The sequence below is a fragment of the Octopus bimaculoides genome, chromosome 9 (genome assembly GCF_046866305.1).
Source record: "Octopus bimaculoides isolate indiv1 chromosome 9, ASM4686630v1, whole genome shotgun sequence".
In the NCBI taxonomy this organism is placed as follows: Eukaryota; Metazoa; Mollusca; class Cephalopoda; order Octopoda; family Octopodidae; genus Octopus; species Octopus bimaculoides.
Genome location: NC_142936.1, coordinates 29,607,623 through 29,624,691, shown reverse-complemented (window position 1 = coordinate 29,624,691; position 17,069 = coordinate 29,607,623). Strand labels below are relative to the sequence as shown.

Genomic DNA, 17,069 nt, shown 5'->3' with positions numbered 1-17,069 from the left:
TGAGGTTCATTATACCACTGTCAGTTGGCAGGGGGAATGGAGAGCAGGGAAAAAAGAGAAAATCCGAATATGGGTTTTTTAAATTATTTACAATCTTTCCTGTAACATGGACAATTTCCACAATTCTACAATGAAGACTTAACCATCTGAAAATTTTAACAGTTCTGGTAGAAATGGTAACAGCTGTGGCATAGTGAAATCAATAATGTCCCCACGCAATCCTCAATAGAGATAGATTAACTGCCAACATTTAATGTAATAGGTTTGTCATAAAAAAGACAAATCACAAGGATAGGAAAACAAAATCTGTGCCTGAGGAAAGAAATGTAAAGATTTCATATATTAATGTTTTTAATGCAACCTGTCGTTAAAACTGTGGTGGAGATCATTCAGTACAATGGCTGCAGAACCTAGCCATTTGTGAAATAGAACATGATATTGTCACCAGCTATCATAATGTTACATATTTTAAATGGGGGTCACTGAAAAAAAGCATATTTATCCTTTTCTATTCAATTGAAATGATAAACATTTTAGTTTTTTTTTTTTTTTAACTATAGCATCAAATGCAAATGTGTATGAAATATCAATGAATGATATAGATGGGAAATGCAAAGAAAAAAAAACCTTTTCAAAACAGTCAATATTTTTGTAGTTCAAAAATTGCAATTTATGCCATAAAATGTCCTCTAGAATTAGCCAGAGCTAATAATGACAAACTCTCTTTTACTTGTTTAGTCAAGCAAATCAACCCCTGACTTATTCTTTGTAAACCTAGTACTTATTCTATCGGTCTCTTTTGCTGAACCGCTAAGTTACGGGGACGTAAACACATCAGCATCGGTTGTCAAGTGATGTTGGGAGGACAAACACAGACACACACATACGTATAATATATACATATATACGATGGGCTTCTTTCAGTTTCCGTCTACCAAATCCACTCACAAAGATTTGGTCGGCCCGGGGCTATAGTAGAAGACACTTGCCCAAGGTGCTACGCGGTGGGACTGAACCCGGAATCATGTGGTTGGTAACCAAGCTACTTACCACACAACCACTCCTACGCCTATAGATATTGTTAAACACACCTCTGCAAATGCAATGTACACAAGCAATTCACTTTAAATACAACGAACAGTGAAACTGTTTTAGCAGATCACCAAATGGGGTTCATTGCAAGTAATGGGTTAATCCCCCTGTAACATGGATGCAGCACATCCCCTCCTCGGGATTGTAGACTTCCAAGTTACATGGTGACCTCTATATTACTAGTGATACGAAAAAGTACACATTGCAAAGTGATTGCTGTTAGGAAGGGCATCAAGCCACTGAAACAATGCCAAAACAGAGACCAGAGCATGATACACAGAAGGAGATATATCTAAGGATTTACCAAAAATTGGAGAGGAACCTACCTGTCTTTTTAACATGTTTTCTCTCTTGTGTGTAGCTAGGGAATGTTTGCTACTTTAAGGGACAGTGTGGGAGGCTGGTTGGGGTGGAGAGAAGGAAGAGCAATGTAGAATTAAAAGGATTTTTTTGTTTCTGGTCTAGTCCGTCATGGTTCAGTGGTTTTTGGGACTGGTCTTAGAGGTCAGAATGGTTTGAGTGTGTGTGTCTCTGTGCAAGTCTCTATGTGTGTGTGTATATACATGTGTTTGTGTGGGCTGTTTTTGATTGGTCCCAGAGTTTACTGTGGCGTGTGTATATGGGTTTGTGTGTTTTATATTTGGTAGGATGGGGTATATATGTGTGAACGTTTGTGTGTATGTGTGTGATTAATATTTGGGTGTACAGCTGAAGATGGTTGCTCAAGGTGTGATGCAGTGGAACTGAACCCAAAACCATGTGGTTGGGTAGAAAACTTTTTAATCAGACAGCAACACCTATGCCTGTAAGTCTGAATACAAAAGATAGGATGATCAGGGCTAGAATATCTTTGATCATAGACCTCCTTGATCAGTGCCACCAAACAATAATAACAAACTAACAATACAAAGATATACCAAAGATTTCATACATAAAAAATATTGTTGGTGGAGACACTTCAGCTCTGCTACAAAATGTTTATTTATAGTCATCTGTTACACAGAACTACCAGGAAAAAATAGTTATGATAACAAATTAAACTTGTAAAGGAGAAAGAGAGAGAGAGAGAGAGAGAGGGGAGTGAGAGAGATGGGGGTATGTACTTTAAGAGAGAGAAACAGACAAACATATTTACAGTCGTGGCCAAGAAAATATAAAAATTAAAATATTTACATTTCTACTTCATTTTTCTGAATGCGATTTTTACTGTATATACTTTAAAGTATGTTCATTATTTACAATAAATTTGGTAGGGAGTGATTAATAACTATATAATCTATAAGAGAAAAACACAAAGTGGACAAAATTAGAGAACACATGGCATAAAATTAAAGAAATCAAAATTGTGCCAGAAATTTTTACAATCCACATCAATATATTAATAAGGTGTGTACAATCACTTCTTTTTAATGACTTCAGCGTATCTCCATCCACAGGATTTGACCAATTTCTCACATTGTTCTGACATTTTATTCTATTCTTACTGTTAAAGAATCCTGATGATAACGAGTTGGGGCCAAATTTGATAGTTTGCATAAAAAGAAAACAAAACACAATATTCCATCCAAAAATATAAGTATTTTTTTAAAAAATCAAAAAATATCAACTACATTATGGCTAGGAGATAACAGTTTACTCAAAGTAGCCATCCCCAGCTTCCACCACAGCCTCATGATGGCTCTGGAACCTCTTTGTCCCTAGAAAGATCTTTGAACACCTCCATGATCTTAGTCATCAGTTTGGCCTTGGTGTTTCAGGCAGAGCAGTTGCTGTCTTTTTCAACTGCATCCCGCACAAGGGGTTACATTTGTGGGAATTAGGAGGCCATAAATTGGAGCTGATGAAGTTGTAGAAATTCTCCAACTACTTCCAACCCTTTCCAAAGGTATGGCAAGGAGTCAAATCCTGTTGCCACACATGTGGCCTTCCAGCAGTCACCCTTTCCAGCTGCGGTTTGGCCATAGTCTTTGGCAGCTTCATGTAGCCATCTGAATTGAGCCTAAGATCCTGTTCAAAGATGTAGTTATGAATTCTGACATGTGGATGCAGTCAGAACAACTATTGTGTCCGTCTCTGTTGCAGTTGTCTATGTTGCATCTTGCAGCCTTTACAGTTATGATATTGGTGTTTTGATACCTGGTGTAAATCAGGTAATATTCAGATGGTTTCCAGTCCTTCATGTCAGCTAACTTTTTCTCAACCCTTTATGCTCTGTTTTGCTATTGACTGTTCACCAATACATGAAGCTGCTCTTGAAAAGAGGAGGCATAAAAATTGTCAAATTTAGCCTAAACACCCTGTATATAATTACTCAAAGAATACACAAAGTTTAATGAGGTGAGTTTTGTTTGTCAGTTTAGACAGGTTGTTATAAACTTCCATATCATTACCAAATAGATTCTGTTATTCTAAACACCTGTTATTCCTGTCAACACTGTATTGCATCAACATTTGCTCACCATCTACAAATGTTAGGGCTTTATGCAGGACTGATGCTAACACCAGACTTATAAAATCAGAATTATTTAGAATCTCTTCTCAATGATGGAAGGATAGAATGGGATGTATCTTTATGTTTGAAACTGTCTTTGCATCTCAGCAGTTCTCTTGAAACCAACAACTGGTGTGTTATTTAATGTTATTTATATTTTGAATTTGATATTAATATCATATTGATTTTATTTGATAAGAACTAGAAATTATTGTTTAGCCCTGGGCATTCCTGCATGAGCAAAGCAACCCTCAGATACATTTCAGCCATACCATCTCATTTTTACCTTTATTTATTTCTACTTTTTTGTTTTTGCAGACATAGTGTATCTAGAACTACATTTATCTAGAACTGCATTACCTTATATGCTCTCCCTTTTGTTTTATGACCATTGTATGCAAGTTCAGGGAGATTTGGCTGCTATTTCTTGCAAGTCAAGCAACAACAAAAATAGTGGCCTGTTTGTTGGCTTGTAAATTGTTATCCCTGTCAGTCAGTTAATAGTTAATCAAATGTTCTAAGTCCTGTACTCATTATATCATAGCATAACAATACTTTACTATTCAATTATTATTTTGTTGTCTGGAGAGAGTCATACTGTTTTAATGCCTTAATATGTAGCACATGCACCAGTTCAATTTCCATTCATTATTGATATATTTTTTTCTTCCAAAATTTTTATTGCTTTTGCAACCTTGTCAATGGATGTTGACTCTGTTATTGGAGTTATCTGTCTGTTTGTACATGTGTGTGTGTGTGCCAGTGTGCATGTGTTTGTGTATGCATGTATGTACATCATATGCGTGTGTGTACGTATGTATAAATGTATTCTGCATATTCATGTGTGTGTATGAGTTCGTGTGACTATGTATGTACATCTGTTATGTATGGATATGCATCTCCATATGTCTTTGTGTGTATGCGTGTGTGTGGAGTGTATGTGTGTATATGGTCGTGTGTTTCCATCTCCTTTTGTGTGTGTGTCTGTCTATATTGCCTATGTACCGAATACCTATGCATCTATCTGTTTACTTACATATCCATTCACCTACCCATATATATAAATGTGTCTACCTAACATCCTATTAGCAAATGTACCTATGTAAGTATATTATGTGGGTATTGGGGTATCACTGCCTTCAGTGTGTATTTCCTATTTAGTACAGGGGGTGTTTCATTTATGAGGATGTACTCCTGTATTTGTCTGAGTGATGGGTCCTTCGAGTGCTTGGATAAAATGCAGATATCCATACACCTGAAGGATCCATCACTCTGACAAATACAGGAGTACATCCTTGTAAATGAAACACCCCCTGTACTAAATAGGAAATACACTTAGAAGGCAGTGGTACCCAAATACCCACATAATATACTTGCATAGGAACATTTGCTAGTAGGATGTTAGGTAGACAAATTTATATATATGGATAGGTAAATGGATATATAGGTAAACAGATAGATACATAGGTAAGTAGATTAATAGGTACATAGGTAATATAGACAGAAAAGCACATACACAAAAAGAGACAGAAACACATGACCATATACACACATATACGCATACACACAAAGACATATGAAGATACATACCCATACATAACAGACGCACGTACACAGTCACACAAACTCATACATGTAGACACTCAAACACGCACACACAAGGAGACAGGTACACACATAAATATACACATATATACACAAACACACATGCACACTGACACACATACATGCACACAAATAGACAAAAGGAGCGCAGCTCAAATAATGGACAGAGCCAACATCCATTGACAACGATGTACTTGTGAGAGAGAGAGAGAATGTGTGAGTGAGTGAGTGAATGAGTGAACGTGTGTGTTCACATGTATGTGTGGCACTCTCTCTCTCTCTCTCTCTCTCTCTCACGCACACACATCCATTTCATATACACATTCATACATCTTTCACTTTCTCCTCTCTTTCATTTTAAAATGAAAGTAAGGGGTAATTTTCAGGTACTACTTAAATACAGAGGTCCTGACCCATCTACGTAATGATATAAAAGGAATGTAACCCTAACGAGTGTGCACTGTTTGGGACCTCTGTATTTAAGTAGTGCCAAAACCTCTGCTCATGTAAGCTGATTACTATTGTTTGCATAGTTTCAATTAAATAAGTCCAGAAGTACCATATATTCCCATTCTACAAACTGGCAACCAATTCCATGAATACTTTACTGGGCAAGGCTGGGTAGTAAGTCTAGAATGCTATAAAAGTTATTAAATGCAAAAAGGGCATTACTTCTGCCGCACCCTGTATTTCTTCTCTGTTATTAGACTATTTTATGCTATTAGAGCACATTTTCATTTTTATAAAACTTGTTGCTTTAAAGAACTTTCAGAAAATATAGCATTATTCTTTGTACAAAACAAAGAAAAAGTTGCTGAAAAGTAGGTATTTAACTAAAGTTAAAGTATCAGTAACCTAAGATCTTGCATTGATCTGTGACTTTAGAATCATAAATTTCTTTTTTATTGAATTTTATGATACTCAGCATTAAGAAACAGACTATATTATTGATTTTAATTGTTATTTATTCATGTATTTATTTTTTGCCTATGGAAAATAATATATCTTTCCTCAGTGCAGTGTTTAATATTTTGTCTTCAGCTTTCCACAGGTCAATAAAGCATCAGTCAAAATGTTTGGGGTTGACATAGGTTAATTTCAGACATTATACCTATGGTTAATATCAATATTTTGAACATCTAAAGAAAATAAGATCTATGCCCTAAAAAGAAAATTCCTATAGTACCAACTTGTTTTTCACTGTTAAATAAATAGATCTTTGTCAGTTTTGATGATAAATCACCCCCTCTTTCAATCAAAGGAACTATCTACTCATTGAATTGTAAATATAACTATTTCCATATACCTTTTATGTTAGGTAAGATTATTGTTAAAAAAACTTGTTGAAGGTGCCATGCATTGAATACTTCATGATTGCAAAATATACTTCTTAACTATTCTGCCATGCTTGCTAAATGTAATATTTCTCTCTCTCTCTGTGGCTGTCTGTCTGTTTGTCTCTCATTGGTAACCATTGAACATCAGACTGGGCTAAAATATATTTGGCGCTAGGTTTTAGATTGTAGGTGTAAAGTGTAAACTGGGCACATCTCATACAAACACAGGATGATACAAGGGTAAGAAATGTTGGTATGTCCATACATTCGCTGCCCTAACTGGTATGTCCTTACAACCACTGTCTCTACTGTACCACATGGCATGACTTTACAGCTACTGTCCCTAGTGGGTAGTCTTGGCAGTTATTGTCCCAACTATGATGCTTTCTTTCAGTCAGTATCTCATCTGTAGCCTTTTTACAACATCCTAAAAGTGACTTCTTTATAGACACAGTTTCAACTATGACCTCTTTGAACTGTTATCACAACTTTGGCAACCTGTCAGCTCCCATTCTATCTGTCCAATTTTTACTTTAGTTACAATGCCTCTATACAGTTGTATTTTTCTTGACCTTCCCCATTTCCTGTAATTTAATTTTGTTTTTGTAATCTCTTCATGGGCACAGACATAGTTTTGTGTTTAAGAAGCTCACTTTGCAAGCACACGGGTTTCATGTTCAATTCCAGTGTGTGACATGTTTTCTACTATAGCCCCAGGCTGACCAATTTAGTGGGCAGAAACTCTACAGAAGTTTGTCATATATCTAAATGTGTCTTTTTTGTTTGCATTTGTCCCCTTTACCACTTTTGGTTTGTTTATATTCCTGTATCTTAACGATTCAGTAAAAAGTACCAATAGAATAAAGTATCAGACTTTAAAAAAATAAGTACTTGGGTTAATTTTTTCAACTAAGCTCTTCAAAGCAGTGCCCTAGTGTGAGTGCATCTCAATGACTGTAAAAAAATAAAAGAAAAAGATATGCATTGTTTTCCTCTCCAGCTTAGGTTATATTTTTCATAAATTAGTTTGGCACATTCTACTGTCTAAAAGTAGTTTCTGTTCTGATCTTAGCTGGATTGAGTTTAGTACTCACTTGTATTCATGTCAGTTTAGAGTGACTTTACTGTTGAGGTGGGTAGGTGGGTGGGTGGTGGGGCATGATTTCAACTAAATTAGATTCCAGAATTTACATTTGATGGCTGATGAAAGGTTATTATAAGCTTGAGGCTTACATTTGATCAATTCAATAGGAACAGGAGAAATTAATTATGAGACGAATACAATTGTTTTTTTAATTAATTTGAATGAGTGCTGAAAATGGTTGTGTGTGTTTGTTGAATCCTTGATGTCAAATGGAGCGACTCAAGTGATTGTTACAGAGCAACAATAGTATTATGTGTTTAATTAATTGATGCATACCACTTATTAGAGACTGTTTCTTAAAGACAATATGGGCTTGTAAAGAAACCTTGCTTCTAGTCAGTTGGAAGAATCTTTATTAAAGAATAAAGTACTTTGTCTATTCTTTTACATGTTACACACCGTAAATATTTCCAATTTTTATACATTTATCAAATTACCATTCAAGCTATTTTCAATGGTTTAAGCCTGCTGGTGTATGAATATATATTATAATGCTAAACTTGAATGATTTATTCTCTTTCTCTAGCTAGCTAGGTAGATAAATAAACCATTTCTAACCTGTAGAGTTTCTTTCAACTTACGACATTGTATCGTCGTCATCATCATCGTTTGACTGAAAACTGGTAAGCCAGGGAGCTGCACCAGGCTGTAATCCAATTTGGCAATGTTTCTACAGCTTGATGCCCTTCCTAATGCCAACCACTCTGAGAGTGTAGTGGATGCTTTTTACATGCCACCAGCATGGGTGCAACTGATGTGACACCAGCATCAGCTATGACTCTGATCTCACTTGGCTTGACAGGTCTACACAAGCACAGTATATTGCCAAAGATCTCAGTCACCTGTCATTGCCTCCATGAATGCCCAATGCTTGGATGGTTCTTTTTTTATGTGCCACCGGCAGAGGTGCCAGTCAGATGACAGTGGCATTGGCCATGACTCTGATTTCACTTGGCTTGACATGTCTTCACAAGCACAGCATATCACCCAACGATTGAAGGGTGCTTTTTATCAAAAGTTTTTTTACCAAAAATTATTCAAAACTTTTCAGGTCTGTTCCATTCCACCGCCACCATCACACATACTCTATGATGATATTCATGTCTCTTTTATTCCATACATCTTATTGCTAATAACAACATTTACTAATAATTACAGGAAGTAACTTCAAAGTTCATTAGTAGTAGTGAAACTTGACAAAATCTTCAAAATCTTAACAAGCCTATAGCTATTGACTAGATTTGAATTTTGTGTGGAAACATTTTTTGTAACTGGCTAATAGTATCAAAATTGTACTTGTGTACAAAATTAGATTCATGTAAATTCTTTGAAACACTTGAGAAATTATGCAGCTTTTATTTTCTTTTAGTAACATGAATAAGATCATAAAAATACTTTCTGCACATGTCAAGCAAATGTAGATGATCCTTTCAACCTTTGCTAGCATGTTAACCTGTTTGATACTAACCCATGTTAGGTCACTCCTGACTTAATAATACAAACTTCCTGATTTAAACTGATCTACATTCAAAACTTTCATGAAAATTTTTTGTTAATTAATGTTCCTAATAACTGGTTAACAAGAACAAAGTTATTTTGTGAAATTCTTCATTATTTTCCAAATGAACAGAAACAGAATGGTAAGAAAAGAGTTAACATAGACAAATGTAAAACATAACTCTGTCTTTAAATTTAACTTTTATTAATAGTCTGTATATTTCTGAATTATGTTATTTCATAAGTATTTCAGGTTTTTGTCCCCCCTCCCACTGCTTTCCCAATATTGCTATTCAACTCCAAAGAAATTAAGCATTCAATGCCTTCTGAGCATGTATAATATTTCAGCATTGTATTAATTGATTGGTTCAATCATATATATCTGTCACTCATTAACTAACATTATTCACTAAATATATTGTCTTCTTTAAAAATATGTCCTGTTTTGACATCTAATACATGCTACACTTACAGAATATCGACTAGTTTTTTTCCTTCACTTGTTGTATTGTATATTTTATACCATTGAATCAATTATGTCAATAATTATTATTAAGAATCAGTTTGTTTGCTTTAGTATTAGTTATATGTATCGTTAAATATTTAAGTCATACATTTAATTCCATTACAGTTCTATTAAGTTTCCAAACTGAATAACTTGATCTATATTACAAGGGTTCGTAGAGCTCCATCATAGTTTAGATTTCTTCACTATTGAGCATCTCATGGTTTTAGGTACGAAATTTTGTATTTTGGAGTATGAGATTGACATAATTGTGTCCTGCTTCTATATACATCTTTTTCTTTTTGTAGCAGAATTCATAATAGTCTGATCTCTTTTCTCTATTCATTGTCCACAGTGAAATTGACCAAACCTTTGTCTATTGACTGTTTTTAAACTAGAAACTTGTTGTTTTAAAAACAACAACCAACCTTTCTTCATATATTCAGCTGAGAGGTTCTTTTTTTTTTTTTTACGGTTTAATTTTCATAATGATATTTGTACTGGAAAGGTAAAGCATCCCTATGTTACTGTTATTATAGTTGAATTATGCATCCTGCGAGAAAGTTTGTCCTAATTCTACTAACACTTCACCTGAAAAATCCCTATGTTGAAGCTATGGTCTTAGCTTTCAACTGTTTCTGTAAATATTCTTGTGGTGAATGTTAAATACCTCAAATTAAGGTCTTACCCTTAAATATGCAACTGGGACACACAGTGCCAAATAGCCTAAGTAATAGGCTTGTTTTCGAGTTATATTTCTTACATGATGATAGGGTTTTTTTTTAATGATTGCTTACTTTGGCACCCCAGTAGTGTCTTTCATGTTTTATATTGGCTACATTTATAACATGATATTTCTAAAACAATCACCAGTGACCATCTTACTTTGTCTAAAGACACATGAAAAAGTTTTTCAGTGGACGTTCAGCAATGTAACACTTTTTTTTAAATTTTTTTTTTACATCCAGTTCATTCTGAAGCCTCCAATAAGACAACTTGATTTTGCAAAGGTCAAGAACATTACCATTCTTCCTCCCTTCTCCTGCTGTAGGTGCAAGTACAGTTGAGCAATTAAGAAATCTACTTCTCATCCACATAGCTTTGGGTTCAGTTTCACAGAATGGCACCTTAGGCAAGAGTTTTCTACTATAGCCTCAGGCCAACCACTGTCTTGTGAGGGAATTTGGTAGACAGAGACTGAAAGGCGCTTAAAGTGTGTGTGTGTGAAAATGTTTACAAAACTCTGCTGAACTACAGCTATGGATAGTAAAGTCACTTGTTATGGTTGGACTGCAGTGTGTGACCCTAGTTGTTGTTCCCTATTAATAAATTGTCCACCAGCTCTCTGTTTTTGAATTCCTCTGGAATAAAGAGTCCCTTTCTTGATAAGTGGGTAAGGAACTTTTTTTATTTAGTTGGCCATAAAAATCCTGCCTTAAATTTTATCTCATCTAAATCATACTAGCCAGGAAAAACTGACTTTAAAGAAAACACAAATACTTTTGAAATCTGTGAGACAGGGACCCAACTATATAGTAGTTGTTTGTAAAAATGGTGTTAAATGATAACTGTTGGTCTGGTCTTGATCAAATTTATTCATTTGTGATGAAAGCCTTTCTATCATTTCTTGTAAATATTGTCAAAACACTTTTCATAGATTTTATTCATGCTCCATTAATCTACATCTAAGTCACAGAATTTGAGTTTTAGATGGAAATTAAACTTTTTGACCTTTATATTTTGGGGCTACAGTTTAATTCTGATGTTTGCATCTTGGTGTCTTCTATCATACCTTTGGGTCAACCAAAACTTTATGAGGGAAATTTGGTAGATGGAAATTGTGGAAGTGTGTCAGAGACTCCAACACCTAGCCTCTGGATGTCTTCAACAGTTCAGTGATTTCTGAGCACTGTAAAGTTCATGGTTTTCTTAAACCAGTGTAAATTTCTCCTTGTGTTTTTCTATGTGACTTACCCAGAAAGTTAAGTATAAAAGAACATTATTATGGCAACTTTTTCTCTATTTTGCTGGATGTCTAAAAAACACTACTGGAGTCTAACACTTACTTGTCTTTTTCTTTTATTGTCATTTAGTCATATTCCTGTTCAATCTCATATTCAGTTATAAGGGTACATCTTCTCTATCTTTATAGGCAAGAAATGGGTCATCATCAAAATCGAGATGTTGAAATTCCTTTGTTTTTGTTATTCCTTTTTGTATACCCTCCAATTCTGTGTAAAAATCAGTATTTATTGTAAAAAGGAAGATTGATGACATCATGCAACTTTGCCTAAAGACATTGATGATACAGAACTACTCCAAATTGGGTAGATTAAACTAGTAATTACCATTAATTTATATAATGACTCAATATAAGACAGAAGCATTTTCTCGTCTTCAGTCATGATCAATTTTTAAGTGATTTATTCTGGATACTTTTCCACTTCACACTTAACTGCAGCTTGTTGCACACTCCTTATATTAGTTATTTTTATATAAATATTCTTTATTTTTTGTAAATAAGTATTCATAAGGCAACCCAGAGAAAGGAGTAAAATATTATATAAGAGCTAGGAAAAATTCTAAACCAATATACACATTTGTTCCCCTGCCTTTAGTTGAATCAAAATTTTTAAGGAGAAATAGAAATGTATCAAATATACCTTTACTTTATTCTAAAATCTGTCGGAGCCTGCTGCAGTTTTTTGTTAAATATCACCCAAGCTGCTTTCTGATCAGTAGGTTGGTCCTCTCCAAAGTTGTATTTAATACCTTGCTTGTCAAAGTTAATTGTCAGTTATCTATATCATTTGGTTTTATCATAAGTAATGCTGAAGTCAAATACCATTATCATTATCATTTTATAACTTTTTAGTGTCAATCAATATTGTCACATGTGTATGTATGGTGTGCACTTTAACTAAGCTCTTCTGAGCTGAATCGACAAATTGTTTGTAATTTTCCATTGAATCCACTGAAAATCCACTGCTAATGTTTTTGTAAAAAGCAGTAATGTCACCACAACAGATTATTTGTTGCTGTTAAAATATAAGGCTAGTTTTGATTTTCCCTTCATTCTTTTCCTGGTTTCAGACATTGGACTAGGGCACTTCTTTTTATGGTACAGTAGATTCATAAGTGCCAGTACTCTGGAATACTGAAAGGTGAAGTAATCATGGCCTTGATCAAAAGTGTCAATTAAAAACAAAAATAATTTTTGAATTAATAGTTGATGATTAGTAATAGTAAGTACTCCATTTATAAAGTTATTATTGCAAAAGTTAGGTTAAAACAATTTTTTTGTTATTTTAGCCACAGGTTTTTTATAATTGTGTTAACTTATGATCAAAGGCTATCTAGCCTAGGCCATTCCATTATATTTTTCTTCAGACATAGTGTCTATTAAGTTTACTTACTTTGGCCCTGTTTTTTTAAGAGTGTAGAATGTAGTTTGAGGGATATTTGGCTGCTATTACTAACAGGTTGAGCAGCCTGCTTCCTCATGAAATACATAATAAACATATAACACATGTGAGAATGCATGTGCACTCAAGTGTGAGTGTACATGTGCATGCAAGTGTGTGTGAGAATGCATATGTACATAAGTGTGAGTGTACATGTATACACACATGCACACCTAAATGTATCTGTCCACTCATTTGCTTTGATGTGAAAGAACACACAGACAAGTAATGAATAAAGGTAGACGAGGGAGTGGGTGCTGTGTGTATAAAGTGTTCTGTCAGGTTACTTATATGAAATTACACTAGATTCTTCATCACCACTACCTTCTCTAGCAACATTGCATCTGTATGCACCCCACATTCTTTCTCAGAATTGATTTATTGATTACATGTGTAGCTGGCTGTTATTAAAGCTTCTACTTCTGTTGCCTTATGTGCAGCTAGTATTGTTGCTGCTGCTGCTGCTACTACTACTACTACTACTACTACTACTACTACTACTACTACTACTACAATCGTTGCCACTACCATTGCTGCTGCTACTGCCCCTACATTTGATGCCGCTGTTCCTTCTCTTTCTATAAACTGACAATGATAACAAGCTGATTGTAAATTGCCCCACACTTTTCTCTCTAATAATATATTTGGAAGCAAAGCTACTTTGTTGCAGTCCATTAACAAAAACACCTTTGTTGTTATTTCTGGTTGAAAATACAGTCTGATCAAAGAATAATTGCCTTCTGGATCCACTGGCTCCTTTTAATATGATTGATTCTTCTGTCATCTCTGTGTAAACAGTTTTCTTCTCATTGGTACTATCACTACAATAGTACTTTCATCATTCCCTTGTGTTTTTGTAGTTGTTAATTTTTATTGTACTGTTGTCAACTCACGATCTACAGTTTAGTTTTTCTTTGTGTGCACACACACACACACACACACAAATCAACATACTTTTCCCAAACAAACTGTCTCTATGCAACATGTACATAAGAAAATGGATAATGTTTTGATGGAGTATAAATATTGTGTAACTCTTGCCAATATGGAATTGTACAAGACAAAGTATCTTGTATTCCTACCAGTCACAGGTTAGATATGTTGCTTATTTTAAAATTCTAGTCTGCATGCACATGTTTGTGTCCATGCATATATTTATGCACATGCAGGTGCATCTTCCTTCCAGCTTTTTGATTTTAAATTATTTATGTAATTTTTGTTTTTTGTGTTTATCATTGTATTAGACTTGAAAATTGTCCAACCATGATGTGAACAATTTTGGCAAACTTTACATTGATTTATATCATGTTTTGCATCTGTCCTGAATTCATGTGTGGGGTCCTGTTTCAAATTAAAAAGGATATTTGGAACACTGTCTTGAGTTTTTTTTTTTTAAGCAGTATACAGACTGGAGTTTAAAAAGTTATATGTTGTGCAGTTTTGTGTTAAAAATGAATGCATGTTGTACTGTCCAAAATTCAGAATATGAAAAACATTGTCTTGGTGTCAAAACAAGCCCTAATGATAACTTGTAATTCAATATTGTTTGTACTAAATAAGTCGGTGGAAGCCTTCAGTGAAGTCCTCCATTTCAATAAAGCAAATAACAGCATGTTCATTTATCATTGATTTCATTGCTGATGTTTTGATGGTTAATTTTAAATTACTCAATAAGCTGCTAATCGTTATAAATGCATGTATGTAGATATTTATTTCTTATTGAATAATAACACTTCTTCCTAATTTTGACCCAAAGCCAATATTTTTAGATGGGGTTTAGTCAATTACATCAACCCTAGTACTCGGCTGGTACTTCTTTCAACCTTGAAAGGATGACAGGCGAAGTCAACCTCTGCAGAATATGAACACAGAATGTAAAGACAAAATGCCCTTAACCTTTTCATCCAGCATGCTTACGATTCTGCTCACCACGTTTTTGTTGTTGATAATGATGATGGCAATGATGGTTGTCATTATTATTATGTCTAACATTTCTTTGCCACCAGCAACAGCTTCAGCCACTCATCAAAGTTCTGTGGTTTGATGTTTGTTATTGTATTGAGTGAGTCATCATTGATGTATCTATCTATAGGCGACAGTCAGCCTCTACCTCCTCCTGTCTGTCTGTCTCTCTCACTAGTTCATGTCTCAACTCTATTGTGTGTGCTGGGGATGGTTATATTGCTAGTTCTTAAAATCTCTTTTGGTTTAAAGAATTCCCTGTATTTTTAACTATATGTTTGAAAATACAAATGTATGTAGATCAACTAGTTTGTGTGTGTGTGTGTGTGTGTGTGTGTGTGCGTGCGCACGCGCGTGTGCGTGCACATGTTTGTGAATTCCTACTTGTACATACACGTGTTAGAATTTGGTGGCAAAGGAGGGAGTATACCTGGAAAGGCAAGGCCTGAGGTTATGTTTTTGCACATTGTTGTTTAGCTGAAGGCCACTCCTGATTCAAAATGCAAATTAGAGCTTTTATTTTGTTTCAACTAAAAATAATGACTTATAAGTCAAGGGATTCAAATAATAACTAAATATGTGAATAAAAAAGTGTGGAGGCAGGGGTGATCAAATTACTTCGATAAAATACATCAGGGACCTTCATATTATTCACTTCCTTATTTTTCTTCAGTCACAATACACCTGCATTCCAACATGACCATCCGATCTCTTTTGGCCAATTTAAAGATCCTCATCCGGGAACAAAAAAAAAAAGATTAACCAGCCTGGAGGGCGTTAACAAATATGTGGAAAATGAATATGAAAAAAAAAATGCATGCTGACGGCCCTGGGGGTGGGGAGGGGACTTTCAGAAAATCCACAAGATCCGATTTCCCCCCCCCCCCCCCATTTCCCCACTTTAACTGGAAATTTGCGAAATACGTAGAAAAATACAAAGATTATGATTCTGAAAAAAAAAAAAACCAGTTTGTAAAATTTCAATTTTTCAAAACACACACACACACACACACACACACACAGGCCTTCAAGCAGGCCATCCGCATGCTAGAAATAACAGCCAAATCTCACAAAACTGCAATAGCAAAATGTAATGAATCTCCTCACCTTTCTGCAAAGATTTCTTTCAGAGTAATTTCCCACAGTAATATGACAAAGTAATTCATGTGAAATTAAGTGCTTTTTTTCTCTTCAAACTTTCTTTTTTAAACTTTTTTTAAAAAACTTTTTTGAATTTTTTGTTTGTTACCCAATCAATCTACGTCAAAAAATATGGAGATTAAGAATATGGAAAAATATAAACACAAATTCAAATTTTTTAATGAAAAACTCTGACCGAAAATCCCCTACCCCACCAGCCCCTACCCCACATATATATACATATATATATATATATGTAATGTTAATTCTCTAAATGAAGTATTAACAGTAACTGCACGATAAAGTGTAGTATATTGCCACTTAAGTGTGGCTGACCCCTAGGGGTGGATGTTACTGTTGCTTTTAGCCCCAGGAGGACATCTCCTCCAGCTGGCTTATCGACACACGACTGTGTCCTGTTTGCCAAGGGTAGTTATCCCTCTCACCAACATCTGCAGCACGAACGGATCTGGATTTCAGGGTTATTTCCCTTCGTCGGCGTCCGATAGCGGCTGACCTTGGTGAGAGAGACAAAAACCTGGCAATCTTATATCTTCTATTCAAGTGAAATTCTTCACTGATATCGAAAAGGTGAAAACAAGCAATGTTAATTCTCTAAATGAAGTATTAACAGTAACTGCACGATAAAGTGTAGTATATTGCCACTTAAGTGTGGCTGACCCCTAGGGGTGGATGTTACTGTTGCTTTTAGCCCCAGGAGGACATCTCCTCCAGCTGGCTTATCGACACACGACTGTGTCCTGTTTGCCAAGGGTAGTTATCCCTCTCACCAACAAGGTCTGCAGCTATCGGAACGGATCCGGATTTCAGG

General features: G+C 35.0%; 1 protein-coding gene across 15 annotated transcripts in view; it reads left to right on the top strand.

Annotated features, from left to right (window-relative positions):
- LOC106869710 (phosphatase and actin regulator 2) overlaps positions 1 to 17,069 on the top strand; it is a 372,706-nt gene that overhangs the window by 183,813 nt on the left and 171,824 nt on the right. For 2 of the 15 annotated variants that reach the window (XM_089358128.1, XM_052970518.2), the window contains exon 1: positions 10,539 to 14,226. The exons of the other annotated variants lie outside the window; for them this stretch is intronic. In XM_089358128.1, the coding sequence (XP_089214254.1) occupies positions 14,112 to 14,226 (115 nt within the window). In that variant the 5' untranslated portion in view covers positions 10,539 to 14,111. Of the gene's footprint in view, positions 1 to 10,538; positions 14,227 to 17,069 lie in introns of those variants that run through there. 15 annotated transcript variants of the gene reach the window in all.